Below are 20,692 nucleotides of genomic sequence, written 5' to 3' on the forward strand. Positions count from 1 at the left end.
TAAATAGATACATAGCATTTTGGAATAAAACTCTTCTTTTTTTGTTTGTGATCTCATGCTTTGGTGTTGAGGAAATATGTCACATTCACATTTGTGTGAACTATTCCTTTTAAAGGCAAAACAGCAACACAGTCCTAGACTTAAAGATTCTCTCTCTCTCTCACACACACACACACACCACCGGAATATTACATCCATTCTCGAGGACTGGGACAGGAAGAGAGAGGAAATTGATATTCTTGTGAAAAAACGAATGGATAAACAGGGGTGGAGAGGTTACTATCTAAGTGTAATCCATTACAGATTACTAATTAATCGCTTGGTGTAATCCATTTTATTACTCCAGCCACCCTCTATGACGAAACCAGTATTTCATGCTGTGCAAAGTATTTGTATCTACAATATATGATTATATCCACAATCAAAATATATTTTATCCCTTTAAACATGTTTCTGAGTAAGCTAATGATCATCTACTTTTAACAGCATTTGTTGCCTGATTATTGATTACTACTATTTTAAAGTAACTGTACTGGATTACAGTTACCACTCTTTGAAATACGATTACTGTAATGCTATTACATGTAATCTGTTACTCCCAACCCTGTCGATTGATTTGTCAATGCACATTCAGATTGAATAATCAGCAGGGAATTATCACTAACGGTGGACAGTCATCATGCCTGGTGAGAATAGTTCTGAGTCTGTTTACTCAACATAGATCTCGCAGCCGACAGTGAAACCATACTGGAACAATATACTCTGGAAAGCAACAACACACAGCACACCTCACCTCATATCTGCTTACAGTGCTTACACCAAACACCTCACCATACACTGTGAATGTGATTTCATTAAAGATACCATGTGTAGGATTGTCTGATTACAATATACAGTAGATGTCCGGTCAGTGCTGATCACACAAGTCTAATTCTAGAAAATAAAAGAAATGTGACCAATGCTTTTATAAACAGACATTCAATCATTTGCTTACTGCTTTATTTTGGGAGTATTTTGGTTTGATTTGCTGAATAATTGTTGAATTCCTCTCAGGTGGACTGGTAGGCGATGCATTAAAAGCAGCAGAATGGGGAGATTATGAAATCTTAACAAGGGTCTGAAATTGCACAAACCATTGCAATCACAATTCTGTGAAATACACTACCAGTCAAAAGTTTGGACACATGCAAAACTATGAAATAACACAAATGGAATTATGCAGTGACCAAAAAAGTGTTAAACAACATCTTATATTTCAGATTCTTTAAAGTAGCCACCCTTTGCCTTGATGGAAAGGCAAAGGCTTTGCAAAGAAATTCATGCATAGGCAACAACTTCATTATTTATATTTGTCTAAGAAACAAACTTCAAGCATTTAAGCATAAGCCTTTAGATCAAAATGGCTTTAAGAGAATGAGAAACATAGTACATTCAATCAGGTGTGTCCACACTTTTGACTGGTAGTGTACCGTATTGAGAAAAAAAGCCTACACATAGTGCCTTTAAATCCATGTATACAAAGTATTTTGACTAATCTATGATATCAGCTTTTTTCATTTGGATGTACAAATGGAGCCCGGCAACATGCTTCTCTTGCAGCCGATGTGTTCTCCTCTCCTGTTTTGCACAGGGTCATGGGTCATATAATTCATGCAGTATTCCCCCACTGGGATGTGTGTTCTCTGTGGAAAGTTGGGTGTTTAGATAAAAGAGAAATGTTGGTTCTTCAGCACAAAGGCAGCCTGCATAAAAGTAATAGAAGAGGAGGAGACGGAGCAGAGGGAGTAGCAGGGTGTCATCTACATAGCATTGCACTTTCAGTCTCTAACCCCATGTTCTTCCAAGAAAGGACCATGTATTTTCATCTACTGCCCCTTTAATCCCTCCTGCTCTGATTCTAGTTCTCTATTTCCCTCCTTCCTCAGCACTGACTCTTTCTTTGTCTCTCTCACACACACACAGACACCCTACTTTCCCTCCTTCAACTCACATTCCCCCCTGTCCTCCCAACTCTACATCGCCCAGCCTGTCTCAGAACTCTATCTTGCAGGCGGGGAAGGTTTCGTCCTGCATGGCCACGGTGCTGTTGGAGCCCAGGACAGTGATGCTCAGCTCCCTCTGCCTGTCCAGGGTCTGCTGGTACCACTCCTGCATCGACGGCGACTCAAAGGTGGGGATCACTGTCACCTAGAGAAACACGGAGAGAAGGAGAGATGAATGCAGAAGGAGAAAGAGAACAGGGAGAGAGAGGGAGAGAAAGGAAATGGGAAGCGCCATTATAAAGTGCTATTAAACCAGGATGATCGCCTTTATATAAACCTGGCTTGGACGTTAGAGGAAAAGCAGGTGTGTGAGAGTGGGTATGTCAAGTGGGCACTTCCCAACATAGATGCTTCATTGTCTTAAGCCAGTCATTTTCAATTGTGTGCCATCATGACCCAAGAGTATGCATGTTTAATTCCCCCTTGTCTTGTTTTAAGATGTGCTAGTCAGTGAAATCACCTGCTGTAGTGTTTGGTTGCAATGAAAACCTACATACTCTTGGATCACAATGGCACACTGACTTTACTCTCATCTCATAATAACTGCACATAATATGATAACTCATAATATAATGCATTACATTAAATACAATATGCACTGTTATTATATTATGAGTTGCTACAATAAGGAACTGCATTAGAGTGGAGGAGGTTTGTCTTGTCACCTTGTTTGTGCAGTTGGGTGTGGTGACTTTGACCTTTGCACTTCTTACTGTTAGCTGTATGTAATTTTTACAATCTGATAATTTAAGCTCCTTCTACTGCTGTGCTCATTGTTAGTTGCTCTGGATAAGACAACTTGCTAAAAGCCTGAAATATCATGTAATATAAATTTTATTGTGTGTGAATCTATTTGTTCAATTATGCAAATTAACATACATGTATTATGTACATACAAAGAAATACACATATAATGCAAAATATATTGCATACATATGCCTATGAACCAAAATATATACATGTGCAGAAAGAAAAAGAAGAAAAAATAAATAACAGTAATAACAACAATGAATCAGAGGTCAATAAAAAATAACAGAGAGGCAACAAAATAGTTATCTAACTATTGGTGGGAGTGGAGGGGTAAATTCAAAGAAACAGATGTAAAAAGTAGACAGGGAATACAAAATGAGAGATTGTGTGCGAATCTAATCGTATGCGTCTCTACCTGCATAGGGTCGGGCCAGGACGCCTTGCCATCTAACAGCGCGTCCAGCGTGTGCCTCATAAGCTCCTCCCTCTCCGGACTGTCCCCGCTGATGATGTAGCAGGAAGAGCGAACGCATCTGAAGAAGTCCACACTGACCGTCGGAGAGGAGGCTCCGGAGGGAATGTAGGCCAAGTCCACATACACACTGACTTCACCAGCTGAACTAGACTTGGAGCCTGTGAGACAAAGGAGAGGAGACTCAGGAACTGACACCAAATGTAAAAGATTTCAGTGAAGGTCTGCACATTTGTGTCTACACGGTTAAGATTAAAGTAAAGAAAGGAGAGAAAAGAAAAGAGTAATATACCAAAGAAATCCATTTTATAGCTCATACCTGGGCTGGGTGAAGACTTGGCCGGTGCGGTGCGGGCGCTGGAGGAAAGGGTACGAGTGACAGAGTGATTGTCCCTGGCCCCCTTCATGCCTCCACTTTGCCCCCCTGTCCGGCCTTTCCCCGTCTGTGTGGAGCCTCCCGCTGAGCCTGATCTCTGGGAGGCCTCGATAACCTGGTAAAGAAAGAGTGAAATCTTACACAGTGTGAACACAAACCTAGACCCTGCGACACTATGCTCCCAAACAGTTTTTATTTAGTTACGTCATAAGGTCTCCTATTAAATAAAAGTTGTTTTTGGAGCATAGACTTGTGGATTTTACGTTAGATTTCACTCGAGCCAGGAGATAGAGGATAAGGATAACTCAATCCTCAAAAACATAACTAATCTGTAAGAAAAGGTCTGACACAAAAACTCATTATAAGCTTTATTTTCATGCCAGCAATTATCTCTTAACTTATCTCACTGAGGAATGCTAAGTGTTGATAGCAGCCACAATAAAGCCATTTTACAAAATGTAGCTTAAGTACAGAGAGAATGAACTCATACACTGTATAACACAGACAAGAAGACTTCCTTTTCTCTAATGGTAATAAGAGGAACTCACCCCTGGCGTTCTTTTCCCTCGCATGCCAGCGGTTTTTGCTCCCTTCCCATGAGCCTCAGAGTCAGACTGAGGAACGGGCATGGAGGCGTCCGGCTGGGGGGGTAGGGGGGGGCTGTCCCTGAGGGGGGCTGGAGGAGGGTCCGGGGGGAGAGACTGACAGGTGGGGTGGTCGTGGAGGGAGTTAGTGGGTTCACTGCACGACTCGTCCTCATCCGAGTCCAGAGCTCCGTCCGCTGTGGTGGACGGGCAGTCTTCTGTGCAGAGGGGGGCGTTTGATTCGCTGGCAGATGAGTCTCTGGGGTTGTTGTTGTTGTTGCCATGGTGATGTGGACCCAAGGCTCCTCTGGAGGGGTCACTACCACCTGAATTAGAGTCGGGCGGCTTGAAATGTTTGAACTCGCAGGGCGAAACCAGACACAGGTCCACGTCGTGAGCCGGCGACTCAAAATGAAGGGTGTTAGGACCTGGTGGCCGCCCCATCTCCGAACCCTGTCCCACGGTTCTGGGAGGCTTCTTCAGTGGCAAAGACATCCCCACTCTGAAATCGCAGTCCACAAAATGGCCGCCGTTGGAGTGGGAGTGATGGGTACTGTCATCCCCCTCTCTCTGGCTCACAGTGGTTGGGCCCTGCTCAAAGGACATGGACAGGGATTCATCCACTTCTGTGGACTGGGGGGAGCTCACCTCGGCTGGCATGGAGTGTGTGGTGGTGGTGGTAGCGACAGAGGGAGAGGGATCGGACGCCCCTTCTTTAAATGAACCCAGAGAGAGGAAACTTAAGTGCTTCTCTCTGGGGTTTGACGTCGTGTGGCTCTCCGGAGTGCTTTTCGACTCGCTCTGCCTGGAGGACCCAGATGTTTGGGCGGCATCAGTGGTGTCTGAGTGACCTATCTGGGCCTGTAACCTGTTGAGAGTGTCCCTGTTGCACCACACATCATCTGGGGACAGACAGTAGGGCGTGTGGCCGGCGCTGTTGGGCCGTGAGTCGGGGGAGCCGGGCTCTACCGTCTCCTCGTCGGGACTGACAGGAGCTTGGTTCTCCGGAGAGGATCGAGAGGCGGGGCTGCTTTTCAAAGCCCCGTCCAGGAGAGTGTATTCAGTCGGGGTCAAGTCTAGCTGGTCAGCGCGCTCGCTCTTGGGGGTTTTGTTCAAAGGAGATGGAAAGCCTACAACTTTGGCGGGCTTTTCTGGTTTGTCAGCAGTTCCAGGCTGGTGAGCAGTTGCAGCCCCTGTCAGTAGGTTTACATCAGCTTTCTCTCCACCGCTCTCTCCGCCCGTTATCCCCGCTCCCCCTGCAGCTTCCTCCCCTAGTATCTCTGGAGCGTCATTACCTGTCTCTTTGCCTAGACCTCCAAGGCTCTTTTCATTTCCCGACTCACTGCTTTTCTCCTTTCCTTTATCTGCCGTTACCACCTGTGCCTCTTCTCTTTCAGTTTCCTCCCTGAGCCTGAGAAAATCAACCGTCATGTCCTCAGGGGTAGACATTTTGGAGCCACAGGGATTCTCTTGAGACTCTTTCTCAATTTTTGGATTCTGCTGCTCCTTATCAACGCCCTCTGGTTCTTGGTTTTCTGACAAAGACCCTGTGTTGGGGATTGCTGAGTGATTATTTGGCAGTTCAGTGTTCACATGTGCCTTCTTTGCATCTAAATTAGAATCAGTCTTCATCTCCTTTCCTTTGCTTGTTTTCTTCCCCCCTGTTTTAGAGTCATTTTTCGCTTCCTTTTTCAGCTTGGTTTTATTTTCATTCTTTGGTTTGGAAGGGAGAACTTCCTTTTTCGCTTGTTCTTTTCTCTTAGGGCCATTCTCCTCTCTCTTCCCAGTCTTCTCCTCCTTTTTCGCATCCCTCCCTCCACCTTTCTTTGCAGTATTCTTATCCGACAACGGTGCTTTTTGCTTTACACCTGTCTCTTTGATTTTGCTTTTATCAGCATCTCTCTTCCCCTCCTCTCTCATTCCAGCTCCATTCAGCACTTTTCCTTTTTCCTTAACCTGTGCATCCTTTCCCGTCTCTCTAACTCCTCTCTCTTTCCCTAGTCTGGGTGTTGTCTCTTTCCCCACTGACCTGTCGCTGTCCTGGCTGTCTGTTCTCTTGGCCTGTCTGTCTTCCCCCAGCCCCTCCAGGTCCCCAGTGGTCACTGTGGCCTTCTGGAGGAAGGCCAGGCCCCTCAGCTTCTCCAGCCCCTCCAGGACCTTCGCCTGTGGGGTAACGCCGGGGAACAGCACCCTGACCACCTTCTCCTGGGGGCAGGCTGGGTGCCACACGAGCAGGGCGCACACCGAGGCCAGGGCAGTGAGAGGGAGAGTTTGGGATTGGGGCGTTGAGGACATGTCAGGCCAGTTTTGTATGAGTGTCTGGTACTCCTGGCTGGTTTTTCCTGGGTTGAGGATGTACAACTCCAACTGTCCCACCCCCATCTTCTGGAACAGGGTTAGCGGCTCGATGGGAACCCCCCGCGGTCGAAACATTGGCTGTGGACTGATGTCTAGCTTCTTTAACAGCTGTAAGGTTAGAGTCGCCTGGTCTGCGCTCTTCAGCACATTGTCCACATCTGAAAGGAGAAACACCATTGCTTTACTTTTGCATTTATCAAGATTACTTGGTATTATGTCTGTTATTGCTATCACTGATATTACTTTGCTTTTTACATTTAGCAAAACAGTCGCTGTAGATGTATTTGGTTAACAAGAGGGATGCTAGCTCATCCGAAATCATTCCCTGTTCAATCATGGTGCTAGCATAAGTTATAGCTTATTTACTTATACATAGCCTATACTTTACTATAGTAGGTTTTAATCCATCACTCACTTGGCTGTTGTTCCGTCTGCAGCCTGCTGGGGGCGTTAAAGAACACAACTCCAAGCTCTGGGGAGATCAGCCTCTTAGACAAGTCATCTGTTGAGACAAAATAATATAAAGAAATGGAGATAGAAAGACAGATGGAAATGCCTCAATCTCAATCTCATAACGTTATTTCCTCATTGCATCATTTTCCTCAGCATCATCATCACTATCACCATCCCTGTTGTTACCTTTGACATCCGAGCCCATCTCCAACTCGGCCACCTTCCTCTCCAGGAAGGTGTTCACCCCGGGGAGGTTCTCCGTCCCGATGTGGGTCAACAGAACCGCATCAACCCGGTCCAGGTGGCGCACCAGCTTCCAGAAACAGGCCTGAGAGTCCGACCCGCCGTCCACCAGCACCGTGAACCCGTTAACGGCAAAGAAGGCACAGTCGCCGCGGCCAGCGGGGAACACGTAGCAGCAGGGGCGGGACAGCTTGAGGAAACCCACCGTACCGGGAGGCGGGAGAAGGTCAAAGGGGGACAGGGAGGAGAGGGAACCAGAGACGAGAGAGGTGAAGTCCCCCAGGGCCTCCATGGCGGGCAGCACCTCGGGGGGATTGATGTGGAGCGTGAGAGGCCCCTGGAAGGGCTGGGGTCCCAGGAGGGTCTTCCTCCACTGGCCGATGTTGGGACAGCTGAGGGTCAGACTGAGTTTGGAGGAGGGGAGCGAGGAGACGGCGTTCTCTTGATCTAGGAACTGAGGAGAGGAAGACAGAGACTCAGAAATGGATTCCTCAGCATATGGACTACAGTTTTTCTTTGAAACAGGGAAAAATCTTTTGCTTGTACATTTACATTTTATATATTTGGTTGATGCTCTTAACCAGAATGACTTACAGTGAGTGCAACAGTAAAATAAGCCTTAGCAAGCCTAAGAGTAGATCACTAACATTACAAGCAACCAATTCATAGTATTCTGTTACATCACCACAGGGCCATCATGTTAGGAAAATAACATGTGATTGTAATCAATTAACAGGCGATTATAATCAAATGACAGCTACAGCCAATGAGCTGTCTATATTGTAAAGCACCATAGTGGTAGAAAATGCATGTGACATCATGAGAATACTGAATAGTAAGGATTGCAAGGGTCAAAGCATCAGTGCCCTGGCAGCCAATGTAACAAATATTCCTGTGTCCCTAGAATTGCGTATTACAGCGCAGTGGGAGGCAAAGAAATAAAGAGCCAGGGAGGAAAATAGTCGCACCTGCTCTTTGAGAATGTGTTTCAGCTGGTTTGGCGAGAACAGTCCTCTGTGAAACAACAGGTCTCCACTTTCCTCCACACTCTGGCCAGCCAAGACCAACAACTTATGAGCCGACTCACTGGTCAGCAGACCACACACCTGAGACAGAGAGAGAGAGAGAGAGAGAGAGAGAGAGAGAAAGAGTGACATGTGGTCAGGATAGGCAGTGCCTCACCTAGGCTATTAAATTAATAGTTCAGAAAATAATAGAGTTTCACAATTTTATCTTCCCAATCATGAGTAAAGAAAAAATAGCAGGAGAGAAAAAAGAAAGATCAAGACAGAAGAGAGAGAAAAAAGATAGGTGGCTATAGCATGCATTATCTCAAAAGTGAGAAAATGAGAACTTGTAGCAGCTTTAGCGAAGGCTAAATAGTATTTTTTTTAATGATATGCAGTGCAGAGTATTGGTAAAATTTATACGAAATGTGATATAAAATAGTGCAGTGTTTTGAACTACCAGGGACTATTGTTTTGATAGGAGGGGAATGTGGTGGTCAATGGGAGACTGTGTACAGCTAAAATCCCTCGCATGGCGGTTGCTCACCTGAAATAGTTCCAAACTGGCTACATTAGCTATTAGTGAGTTAATCATATTTCTTTTTTTTTTTAAATATGAATCTACAGAGCATATAATAGAAAACACTAATAGCTTTTGATTACTGAAAGGTCACTTGTCTTACTTTTAATAATACTAGTCACCTACTTTAACTCAACATAGTGTATGCTAAGGAGTTAGCATGGAGCACTGAGGTAAAAAAAACAATCTAACAGGGACACATGAATGATTTTCTTTGTTCTTGTCGTCACTTAACGGCTGGATTGACCAACAAGCTAATCTCACAGACACTTTCCCTTTAAGGAAGCAGGTTACCCGGTGTTACTCCCTCACCTCTGAGTGGACCTGTTCCTGAGACGGACTGATCAGCACCTGAGTGTCCAACACTCTGGTGCTGTGGCGCAGACACCTCTGCCCTGAGGAGGCAGAGAGACACAGAGGATAGAGAGAAGCAAGAGAAGCAAACAGAGACGGAGAAAGTCACAGCTGAGGGAGTTAGGAATCATGTTGACAGATCCAACCAGTGAGCAAGAAGGCAGAGGAGAAATAGGAGGGGAACTCTAAGAACTCAAAGAGAGACAGTGAGAAAGCAAACTGAGATGAGGCCAGTGATTGACTCGAAAAAAAAGAGGAAGGAAGAAGAGTGGAACAGCTGAGTCAGAGAGACTGTCTGAGGATGAGGTGCCAAGTTTACTCAATCTGCAGTGAAAATCCACTCTGAGGGGAACTGGATGAGTGTCTGAGGAGCCCATTATGCAGCCAAACTAGACAATAGTCAGCCAACTAAGAAAAGTCTCTAACTCTTTCTTTCAAAACACAAAAGGAAGCAAAAACAATGGCCATTCCACAGCACTGAATGACTATTTTTCCAATTATTATGCTTTCTGACATGGCCTTGTGACACTGTGGCATGAATGCGCTGCAGTATGAAACATACTTTGTGATTCAACACATAAGTCACCGCGTTTCTTTCTGCCTCTCTCCTTCTCTCTCCGTCAATCTCTCACAAAATACCAAAGTCCTTCATTTTACCAGCACTAAACTGTCTGCGCTTAAGTTTACTACCAAAAATAACATGTATATCAATACAAAATCCATTACAATAGGACTTACCACATACAGACAGGCTCCCTGGCTGCCATTTTGTGCTCTGTTTTATAGTCAGTGTGCATCAGTCACTGCATGGCTCTGATATTTGTCTGCCTTTTTACCATTTTCCTGTCCTTGGCTTGGTACACCAAAAGGCAGTAGACACACACACACATATAGAGCGAGACCTGGCACAGCCTGGTTGCAGGTCTCTATTGTTTACTGTCCAGAGGGCCCACCCATATTTAACAATCCACCGACCGCTCCTCCACTTTCCTTCCTTCCTTCCTTCCTTCCTTCCTCACTGACCCCAGACAAGCTGACCTAGCAGGTTACCATGAGGACCGGCCGTTCCTTTCTCTACAGAACAGGGTCAAAGAGTTCGGACAGTCGACCCTCAAACAGACACACTGTTGTTTCACACACAACTTACCTGCACCCTTGAATGAGACCGTGTGATGAGAGAGAAATTCTTGGAGATAGAGGTTCAGGTTACAGGATATCAGGTCCACGTCCCATGACCGTATACCTGGAGACACGAGAGACACGGTCACATGGTGCCACACTCTCACTCTCACTCTCTCACTTTCACTCTGACTCTCTCTCTCTGTCTGTGTCTCTTTTAACTCTCCTTTCTTTTAAAGTATAGCACAGGGGTGTAGGTTTTTATTTTAACATTTGGATCACTGTTACCCTAACTGACTAATGCTTCTTTTGATGTTATCACAATCTGACTGTCTCTGTTTTAAGATGGACAAAATAAAGGTGTTTAAGAATTCAGATTCTCTCTCTGTCACTCTCACTCTCTTTCTCACTCTCTCTCTCACACACTTAATATCTGTCACTTTCTCTTTCTGTCTTTATTTTGCTCTCACTCTCTCCCTCAGTATATTTCCGTTTCTCTTTCCCTGTCTATCTATATATCTATGTATCTCTTTCTATCTCTCTCTCTCTCACACATACACACACACACACACAGCTATCTATAGGCACAGCCACACAGTAAGAGACAGACTCCAATGCATAATCATAACAGGCCATATATTAATATTGACTACCTGTAGTCAATGTGTAACTATACGCCTGCACATAAATACACAGAGGTTGATGGCCTATCATTCACAAGTGGTGACTGTGTTTACTGTGAATGTCTGTCCTGCAACATTTTCCATTACATTCATTACATAAATAAGCCAGACCCTGAGGCAAACAGCTCAGAGGACAGAGGAGATAAACCACACGCGCCAGACTGATTTTAATCACATCATGCCCAGAGGAATGGGTGATGCTGCTGATGGTGGTGGAGCATCGCCAGTTGACGCAGCCCTGTCGCTGGGCGGGTGAAATTGCACAAACACTGCTGTGAGGTCAGTTTGGCATCTTCCGCGATAATTCACACGACGAGAACCGGGGGGAACATTCACTGGTCCTGGATCTGAATTTATGATTTACACCGAAATCGCCGAATAACCAAACGAAGCGATGAAAACATACCTCGTTCAATCTCCTTGGTGATCTGCCCCGTCAGGCTCGGGTGTCTGATCCGTCCGATGATGATGAGCAGAGAAAATTTGCGGTCGCAGAAGGCGAGGTTTGTGGCCGCAGCGCGTCTCTGCTCCTCCTGGACCTCCCTCCCCAGCACCCGGCTGGACGCCATGTTGGAAACTTGTACTTGCATATGATGTCATTGGAAGAGCCGTACAGCGCCTTTTATTATAGAGAGATGACAGCTACAGGAATGCAGCGGAACTGTGCATTAGTCTGTGTGAAGTGGTTGATTTATTGATCCTAGTCATTAGGAAATATCTTTTTTTTTCTTCTCTCTTTTTTATGTTGTCATTTGTATGCATGAACTAAATCTAAACCAATGATCAATGAGTCATATTCATTTAAAAAATGTAGCCTATTTTAATGTTGTAAATATTGTAAAACATAATACTAGCTACTTGTTTTGAGTTTCTCGCTCTCTCTCTCTCACACACACACACACGCACACACGCACACACACACACACACACACACACACACACACACACACACACACACCATGAATTCAAAAATTCCAGTACAAATTTAAAAAAGAAACACGTCCTTTATTAATCACAAATTACACACTTCGTTTTTTTTATTTATGTCAAAAAGAAATTACAGCAACAGCAGCCCTGTCATATCTCATATAAGGGGGACGTGTTTATGTCACTCCAAACTCCTAAACTCTCTCCTGTGTTTTGATGCATCCCCGTTATCTTTTTCTTTCACAAACATTTGAGAACATAAAAGTTACAGGACGTCCCCCGAGGACAGCCACACAGTGTGCCGATACGCGCGCCTTTACGCACGGCGCACTGCTCCCCTGCGTCACACTGAAATGAACAACATAAATGTATTAACATGGGGACTTATATTGTGATAGTAGACTTAAATTCAGAATGCAAAAATCTGTGATCAGATATTAACATCATAAGATGCGAAAAAGATCAGTTCCTAAAATCGTATAAACATAATTTGGTTATATTAGGCTACAGGCTAAAAAGCTTAAGGAGTCGGTCCAGCCTGAAACACAAGAATTTACACGCATTGATCTTGATAAGTTCAATCGACATAAGTGTTTCTCATGGTAAAATTATTTTTATAAAGGTTTCAGTTCAAGCACATTTTAGTAAGTCCCTGGGTTGCTTAGAGAGATCACTAATCCCATTTCAAAAAAATTTCAGACATTCTAAATTTTAACCAAGAATATTCATAAATCTTGATTTGTTGGTAAAGTAGCCTAACCACCTTGGCTGTCCTGAAAACACACCCATTTTGGAGATATACAAATCAAAGACTTTCTACATTTAAAACAAGCTATTTTATCATTTCTGACTCACCGAAGGAAGCCAGCCAAGCTTTTTCTCTGAAGGCATCTCTTTGCTCCTCAGCTTCTCCAGAACTTCTTGCAAAGCTTCAATCTGCATAGCGGAAAAAAAGATACAAAATAGGAAATTGACAAAAACTAGGTTACATAGTGAAGAGTTCGTTTTCAACATGACATATATCCATTTTGGGGGGAAAATATTACTTGAACTTTATGACTCAATATCTCTGTAGGATATGATGATAACCAAAGACTCGAGTAACGTCTTACCCTTTAAAAGATACTAGAATTTATTGTTTTATTTTTGTGCTACTGCTACCGATCACCAAGAGTAGGTACCACTTTTTCAAGCGGTGGATATTTTGGATCATTTTGGAATTAAACTACATCAAATATTGTATCAACTTTTCCTACACAGCACCAACAGCTTTCATTCATTCCGCTGGCCCATTTCTCACCCATGTCCCCTAAAATCTCTTACCAGATCCTTCTCTTCTTGGGTTTTCATTGGGAAATCCAACGAGCGCGTCTCGAAGGATGAGTCTTCTCCACGAGCGACCCACAGATAGGCGCAGCAGCAGGTGGCGGCGAGGAGGAGAGCCCGGACGCTGACCATGGTGCTGAAAGGGAAACGGGAGGAGTCCTTCTCTTCGGCGGGTGGAGAAAGTGGAAAGTCTGCGGTGGGTTTGGAGGTCTCCTTCAGAGGAACCCCTCTTTATACCCGCTTTACAGCTGCGGTTGACATCAGCCAGCCTCTGAAATATTCATGGTAACTTTGACACGAGTGACACTGCTCAGCACCTTTGCATCTTTGGTTATAGTCGCAGGAGGGACGTTAATGAGAGGTGTTGACCTAACAGGATGAAAGGAAGGATGGTTGGAGGTGGATTTACATCACATTAAACATTTGCCATTTCGTGGAGGTTTTTATCCAAAAGCACCTGACAGCACCATGCGTGGATACATTTTTAAAACGGGCGGCCCAACGGGAATCAAAGCCCCAACCCTGACAGTTAGTGCTATGCTCAGTTCACTGAAACACAGGGCCACATTGTTGAGGTAGATTTAAATGTCATGGACAAATTCAATGTTGACTCAAGCAAATTCTTTATTTCAGTCACAAGCTCATAGACTGTTTTAATCATGTCACAGAATAGGCTAAATTATAGAATTTTGGAAAATATTTTTCACTTTCACAGCATGAATAGCCTAAAATAATCTGGTTTAACAATCTCATATCTGACTCATAGATGAGTCATACTGATGTGTCAGAAACAGGCTAACAATTCACCACATATTTAAAACCATCATGACTGCACAACGCTGCTGTGAATCTGAAACTTTCAAGCTGAGCAAATGAGAAGGGATAATGCATTGCTGTCATTCTTATCTGCTACATATTGTGAAGGGGAACTTTTGAAAATTTACACACAAATCTAAAACAAAGAATTTTTTTTTACATCTAAACTTAAACGCTATGAGCTCTGCCAGTAAATTTTTGCTGCTAACCTATTATGTCCATCTCCTCATGTCACCTCTGTTCAATAAAGCTGAAAGACCTCAGGTTAACCCTCATTGACACCAATCTCTAATCAAGATCCAATTTCCTTTTGTATGAATAACCTCAATCCCCCCCCCCCCAGGGCAGCGTATGTGTGAGTGAGTGAGTGTGTGTGTGTGTGTGTGTGTGTGTGTGTGTGTGTGTGTGTGTGTGTGTGTGTGTGTGTGTGTGTGTGTCTGAACTCTCATTTGTTGCTGGCTTGTTTACACAGTGACCGGGCCAGAGACCCCACGTCACTGACAAATCCCACACAACGGCACAGAGGCCGTTCCTCCACACTGATCAGCATGTCCTCCCCGCAATCCTGAAGCAAATAAAACACAGACCGAATACAATGAAGGTACAAAATACTAAGCATGGTCAATGGCATAGAAACCATTTGGAAAATATTTGAATCTCTATTTTTTGAGTGTTTGGCACAATGTGTATGTGTTTGCGTATGTTCAAGTATATGATGAAATGTGTTTATCTGTATGTGTATATGCATGAGTGTTAGTGTGTGTCTGTGTGTTCAATGGGTTTCAACAGATGGGATCACACTGTCATGACAGACACACTGGGACCTGATCTCATTATAGTGCTATACTATATAATGATTGATCACTCATTTGCTCACAATCACTCAGACACACACACACACACACATACACACTAGAGGGGGCAAAATGAGACCCGGTGACATCTAAGTGTAAGAAGTAAGTGACACAGGAATAGGCTATAGTTGACAGACTGGAACAAGCGTAAGAGTAAAACAGGTTACTTTTAAAATCAAATCTGTTACATTTAACTGACTATTAATGTTTTAAAATGATCAGTAATCGACTTGATTTGTAAAACTCTGTAACATAATCTGATAATTTTTTTAATCTAGTTTAAGGTCAGAGACCAATTTAGAAACTATCATTTGAACATCACATACAACAACCAATCATCACTTCAAGACATATAGGTCAAAATCCCTCTTTCCCTTTAAACATGTTTTAAGTATTCCTACAAGCAATCACCCATTTCCCCAAAGTAGCTGCAATCATGACTGTGTATATTTCAGTAACAGAGTAATGACCATTTTTGTTATTAGATAACTGCAATCCTGTTTAATTTAACCTGTTACTTCCTAACTCTGGTGTTAGGCCAGATGAGAACTGGGGTGAGCCAGATTCCTCCTCCCAGACGGTTATTTAGGTAATTATATTATATTAAATGATGTATTTTGTTACTGGACATATCCGAGAAATGCTGAATGGATTTCTATATAATTCTGTAGGCTATGTGGAACTCAAAATCATATTTTAAATCACTTCTTAAAACATGCTTTTATAGCTATTATGGCCGAGTTTTGGGTGTTGTTTCTTGTTTTATGTTTTTTTTTTTTAATCTCATTTCATTGTTCAGATGTATTTATTTTTCTTTTAACTTATTTCCTCGTGTCTACTGTTATTATCTCTCCTTGACGCATTTGATACTATTCTTGTTTTTGTGCCTTCTTGTAAAACACTTTGTAAACTCTGCTATAAAAATAAAGAATATTATTATTATTATTGTTATTATTATTATTATTATTATTATTATTAGTAGTAGTAGTAGTAGTAGTAGTAGTAGCAGTAGTAGCAGTAGTAGTAGTAGTAGTACTAGTAGTACTAGTAGCAGTAGTATAGTTGTTGTTACTGCAAGTACTCTCCTCCATCTATAGGGGGCAGCAGCAGACTGAACTCTTCTTCCACGGTAGTAAAAGAAGAGACACCCGGAAGTTTACAGCGGAGCTTCTTGAGCAGAATTCCGACTAATAGCATTAGCCAGCGAGCTAATAATTATCCCAACGTTTCTTTCTTAAGTTGGGCTTCTACCAAAATCAGCAATGTCTGAAAGAAAAGTCTTGAATGTAAGTATTACAACGTCGACGATATGCTTCTCTTAAAATAATTTAAAATAGTTAGCCTTAGCTTATGGGCTATACGAGCAACCAAGTAACGTTAGACTAGCTATGTAGCGTTTTAGCTAGCCTACTTCTTCACTGTTGGCTTTCTATGTTTCGTCCTCACAACGCTAACTTGCCTCTGTAAACTGTAGGAATGTGTCTTAAGTACTCAATCTCTAGTTATGTTGCAACTGCTTGCTGTGGCTCTTTCTATATATTATATTATATTGTATATGTATTAAAAGTACGTTAATGCTATCTGTGCTATCTGTGTTAATGCTATGTGCTTTGCCCTCCACAGAAATACTATCCTCCAGATTTTGATCCATCCAAAATCCCAAAGCTTAAACTCCCCAAAGATCGACAGTATGTGGTCAGATTGATGGCTCCATTCAATATGAGGTATGTCTATCTAATCCATGTGTCAGTGTAACACACACTGACCCGATACATAATGTACTACACAAACCGTTGTAAGTACATTATGTATTGGGGGAGATTTTCATCAAGTACCTACACAGTAATATTGTGTACTTACAATACTCTTCCACAGGTTAATACACTGGAATGAGGTGATCGTAATGTAAATTGTTACCGTAGGCTGATATCATTCACTGTCACAAAGCGTAATACTTGTTCACTCGGTTTATAGCATGCTTCCCTGGCTGTTTGCAGGTGTAAAACATGTGGTGAGTACATCTACAAGGGGAAGAAGTTCAATGCCCGTAAAGAGACCGTTCAGAATGAGCTGTACATGGGACTGCCCATCTTCCGCTTCTACATCAAATGTACTCGATGTCTGGCTGAGATTACCTTTAAGGTGAGAGTTTTCAATACACTGATTATTACATTTATTGAAGTGAGACAATCAAAGCAAGTACTTTGAAAGTAAATATAGCACTATGTTGAGGCTAATCTCTGTCCCAAGATGCAAACTGTTACATTTTGTCTCCAGCAATGTGTAACATAATTTCTCACTCTCTCTTATCTCATGTCCTGACTATAGACCGACCCGGAGAACACAGACTACGCCATGGAACACGGCGCCACACGAAACTTCCAAGCAGAGAAACTAATGGAGGAAGAGGAGAAGAAAATTCAGAGGGATAGAGAGGAGGAGGAGCTGAACAACCCCATGAAGGTCGGTATAAACAACTGCTTCTGTTGCTTGTGTTATGTTTCATGTCATAGCTGCCACATAGCTGTTAGATGCAGACTTTCTGAAACTGCATTTGTTGAGCAATATCCAGGCATGGGGAATGGGGAGTTGATGGTGTTCCAATCGTCTTCCAGGTGTTGGAGAACCGCACACGGGACTCCAAGATGGAGATGGAGGTTCTGGAGAACCTTCAGGAGCTGAAGGAGCTGAACCAGAGGCAGGCGCAGGTCGACTTCGAGGGAATGATCGACCAGTACAGAGAGTTGGAGAAGAGAGAGAGGGAAAGGGAAAAAGAAGAGGATGAGAGAGAGACAAAGTGAGTGATGAAGATTTCAAACGAAGATCTAAGATGTTTGCATTGAACTGGCTGGTGGAGCAGTTGTATATTATGTTCTCTAATGCTCTTAGAGAAATGGCACAATACCCCATTGGTTCCCTTTGACCTTTTTTAATGGAATTGGATTTTAATCTGTGCCTATGTTTCTCAGATGCACAAAATTATATTTGTCATGTGAATTATTCTTATATTCAGTGTAAACAACAAGCAAGAGTCATTAAACTCAGCTTAAATTGATTCCTTCCACTTGCCTCACAGAGAAATGTTGGACCGCGCTCTAGTGAAAAGACTGAGGGACTCAGACTCCGATTCAGACCAGGAGGAGCAGAGCAGCAGCAGCACACAGCCAAATGCATCCAGAACAGACAAACCCACAGACATCCTCACCACTGACAGACCTACAGAGACACAGGTATGGCCACTCATGCTCAACAAAAGAGCAAGAGACTTGGATCAAATAGTATTTGCAAAGACTTGTTCACATTTGTTTTAGCCAGATTGCCAGTGCCAGATTGTTGGTTTGCCACATTGAACAATACAATGTGTTTTAGAAAGTTCAGACAATCACAGTCACAATTTAATAAACTTTTCTGTGAGTGAAAACTTGCCTGAATTCAGAGTATCTGCAGGTCATTAAGAAGTCTGAAAACATCCTAAATATATTATCTACATTTAAAGCTTTAAAAAGTGTTGCTGGTTGCTTGGACATGGATTAAGCCTAGTCCTAGACTAAAAAGTTTACACCAATGGAGATCTCCATTGAAAATGAAATCTATTTGAATTGAAGTCTAGTACTAGGCTTAAAGACGAGATGAAATGAAAAATGCCTTTTTAACCCTTTTAGATCACATCCCCGGTCATACTGTGCACCTATTTAACAACATATGCCAAAAAAAATACCAAAAATCAATTTCATTGTATTCTTATATCAAAATTCAATCATGTTTTGTTCCTGTAAAACAAAATATGCCGTGTGCTTACGTAAGCATGCCCGTAACTAATTTCAACCAATAATATCATGACATCCACCCATCAATCAATCTTCAACTTTTAGCGCACAGAGCTAAGAGGCTAAGATTCATTAGTTAGCTAGCTAGCAACAGCATGGTACTTCGGTGTGTCTTCGGGTGTTATGACACACCCACTTTTCAACGTTCAAATCAAATTCCTCCCAACGTTATGTCCCGCCTGTCTTTCCTGTTTCACTCGGAAATATGTCACGATACGGAAGTTAGATACTCTTGAAATGCCGTTTCATCTCAACTTTAATCCACGTCCAAGCAAACAGCCCAAATTGTCTTAAATACAGTTATAAGAGTTCTTATTTTTCCACCATGCAAAGTGAAAAAATGTTTCTTTGTGCAGCATGTCCACTCTGAGATGAATACAGAACAGGGTTAGTTGTACAAAATGCAAAACGTTGTTTTTGTTTCATTGTATCTGCTTTAATGAACACAGTTGGACTTCATGTCCCTTAACAATCAATTTCCCATTGTCCTTTTTCTCATACTACCCATTTATAGTATTGGAACTTTCATTGGCTGTGTTCAATCAGAAAAAGGCTGTGAAACAGACTAAAAACTAACACTTAAAGAACATAAAGAAGATAGTCTGAGCAGGGAATAAAGGGGTGTCTCTTGTTTCCACAGGGATCCTCAGCTGGAGGAGTGAAGAGGGCCAAGGTGGAGAGCTGGGAGAGGAGCGTAGGGAAGTTGGGAGGTGGAGGGACTCTGGGATCCCTGGTTGTGAGGAAGAAACCAGCAGCGGCTGTCGGCAAACCTGGTCCCATGGCGCCCCCTGCTGCTCCCAGCTCAAAGACAGGTGACACATTCAGTGTTTCTTACAGCCTGTCACTTTATAATGGCCTGAATCTTTTGACATTAGTTTATTACTTTAACTGCATGTTAACAAGGCATTTATTTGGTGCAGTATGTGGTTTGCCTCACCAAAAATGTGTTCCTATTATAGTTGTAAGCACAAATGTGATTTTTCAGTTTTGTTACGGATTTCAAGTTTTTTTTTTGACACGCAACTCTCCTTTTCTGCTTGTTTATGTTCTTGATCACATGTCTGCATTTGATTTGAAAGACCTAATCATTGTGTTTCTTGCTTTACAGATTCTAAGGCATTGACAGCTGATTCCACCAAAACTACTAAGCCCATCCCCGCACAAAATGGCTCATCTCTCAGCCTGCTGGGGGCGTATTCAGACAGTGACAGCAACGACAGCGAATGAGATGAAGATGCTTGTGATTCTTTGAAGCAAAATGTCTGCTTGTCGAATTGAGTGATTGATATAGAATTGTACAAAAATACAGAAAGGTGTATGTATGATATGGTCCCTCATGGCATGTTGTGCAGCAATCGAGATGTACAAACCATTTTTGTGGGCATACACTATGAAATCCTCTCTACAAAGATACAACACATAATACAAGTGACTGATAACTAGCCAATATGATGGTGGTCACTCATTAGGAGGTAGCTTCCTTCCTTCTGTCTAAGTGCAGTGAAACAACAACTCTTGTTTGTAATTTAAATCCACTCTGTAGCTTCATGGACCTGTAGTCACTGCCTGAGTTTTTGTGGGGCAGATATGCTGTACAAAAATGTCAGTTGTATTTTCAGTGTGTAATTAAAATCTGTTATACTTTTACTCTTTGTTCTTGAAATGTATTATTCAGACATCTCAACATCTTTTTTCATTTTTTAAATAATAATATTTAGTTCCTATAGTTGTCAAACCAATCCCTCCGTGACCTTGGAAATAATAATTTTAATACATCCATGGATCAGAAAGGTAAGAATGTGAGCAAATGTAAGTACAGAAAAGCCTCAGGGAGAGTTAAAGTGGTACGGAAGATCACTAACAGTATGATATTCTACTAAATCATTTAAGTTCATTTCTAATCTAATTCAAGTTGGGCCAC

At 42.6% G+C, this 20,692-nt stretch overlaps 3 protein-coding genes across 3 annotated transcripts; 1 reads left to right on the plus strand and 2 right to left on the minus strand.

The window, feature by feature from the left end:
* Window positions 1–1,534: 1,534 nt before the first annotated feature.
* On the minus strand, window positions 1,535–11,590 carry LOC139924792 (microtubule-associated protein 1S-like). Its single transcript, XM_071915942.2, has 10 exons — window positions 11,428–11,590; window positions 10,367–10,462; window positions 9,178–9,260; window positions 8,226–8,384; window positions 7,222–7,717; window positions 6,998–7,084; window positions 4,189–6,740; window positions 3,584–3,755; window positions 3,208–3,425; window positions 1,535–2,187 (listed from the first exon to the last, which is right to left on the minus strand). Exons 1-10 carry the CDS (start codon window positions 11,588–11,590, stop codon window positions 2,032–2,034), a joined length of 4,182 nt encoding a protein of 1,393 aa, XP_071772043.2. The 3' UTR covers window positions 1,535–2,031.
* A 598-nt stretch (window positions 11,591–12,188) lies between these two features.
* LOC139924804 (cocaine- and amphetamine-regulated transcript protein-like) lies at window positions 12,189–13,427 on the minus strand. The gene is made up of 3 exons (XM_071915960.2): window positions 13,272–13,427; window positions 12,804–12,884; window positions 12,189–12,296 (listed from the first exon to the last, which is right to left on the minus strand). Exons 1-3 carry the CDS (start codon window positions 13,404–13,406, stop codon window positions 12,189–12,191), a joined length of 324 nt encoding a protein of 107 aa, XP_071772061.1. The 5' UTR covers window positions 13,407–13,427.
* A 2,678-nt stretch (window positions 13,428–16,105) lies between these two features.
* Window positions 16,106–20,418, plus strand: yju2 (YJU2 splicing factor homolog). The gene is made up of 8 exons (XM_071915955.2): window positions 16,106–16,230; window positions 16,568–16,668; window positions 16,942–17,086; window positions 17,273–17,407; window positions 17,560–17,741; window positions 18,021–18,174; window positions 19,412–19,583; window positions 19,880–20,418. The coding sequence occupies exons 1-8, from the start codon at window positions 16,207–16,209 to the stop codon at window positions 19,996–19,998; spliced, it is 1,032 nt and encodes a 343-aa protein (XP_071772056.2). The 5' UTR covers window positions 16,106–16,206; the 3' UTR covers window positions 19,999–20,418.
* Window positions 20,419–20,692: the final 274 nt, after the last annotated feature.

Source organism: Centroberyx gerrardi, chromosome 17 (genome assembly GCF_048128805.1).
Source record: "Centroberyx gerrardi isolate f3 chromosome 17, fCenGer3.hap1.cur.20231027, whole genome shotgun sequence".
Lineage (NCBI taxonomy): Eukaryota > Metazoa > Chordata > Actinopteri > Beryciformes > Berycidae > Centroberyx > Centroberyx gerrardi.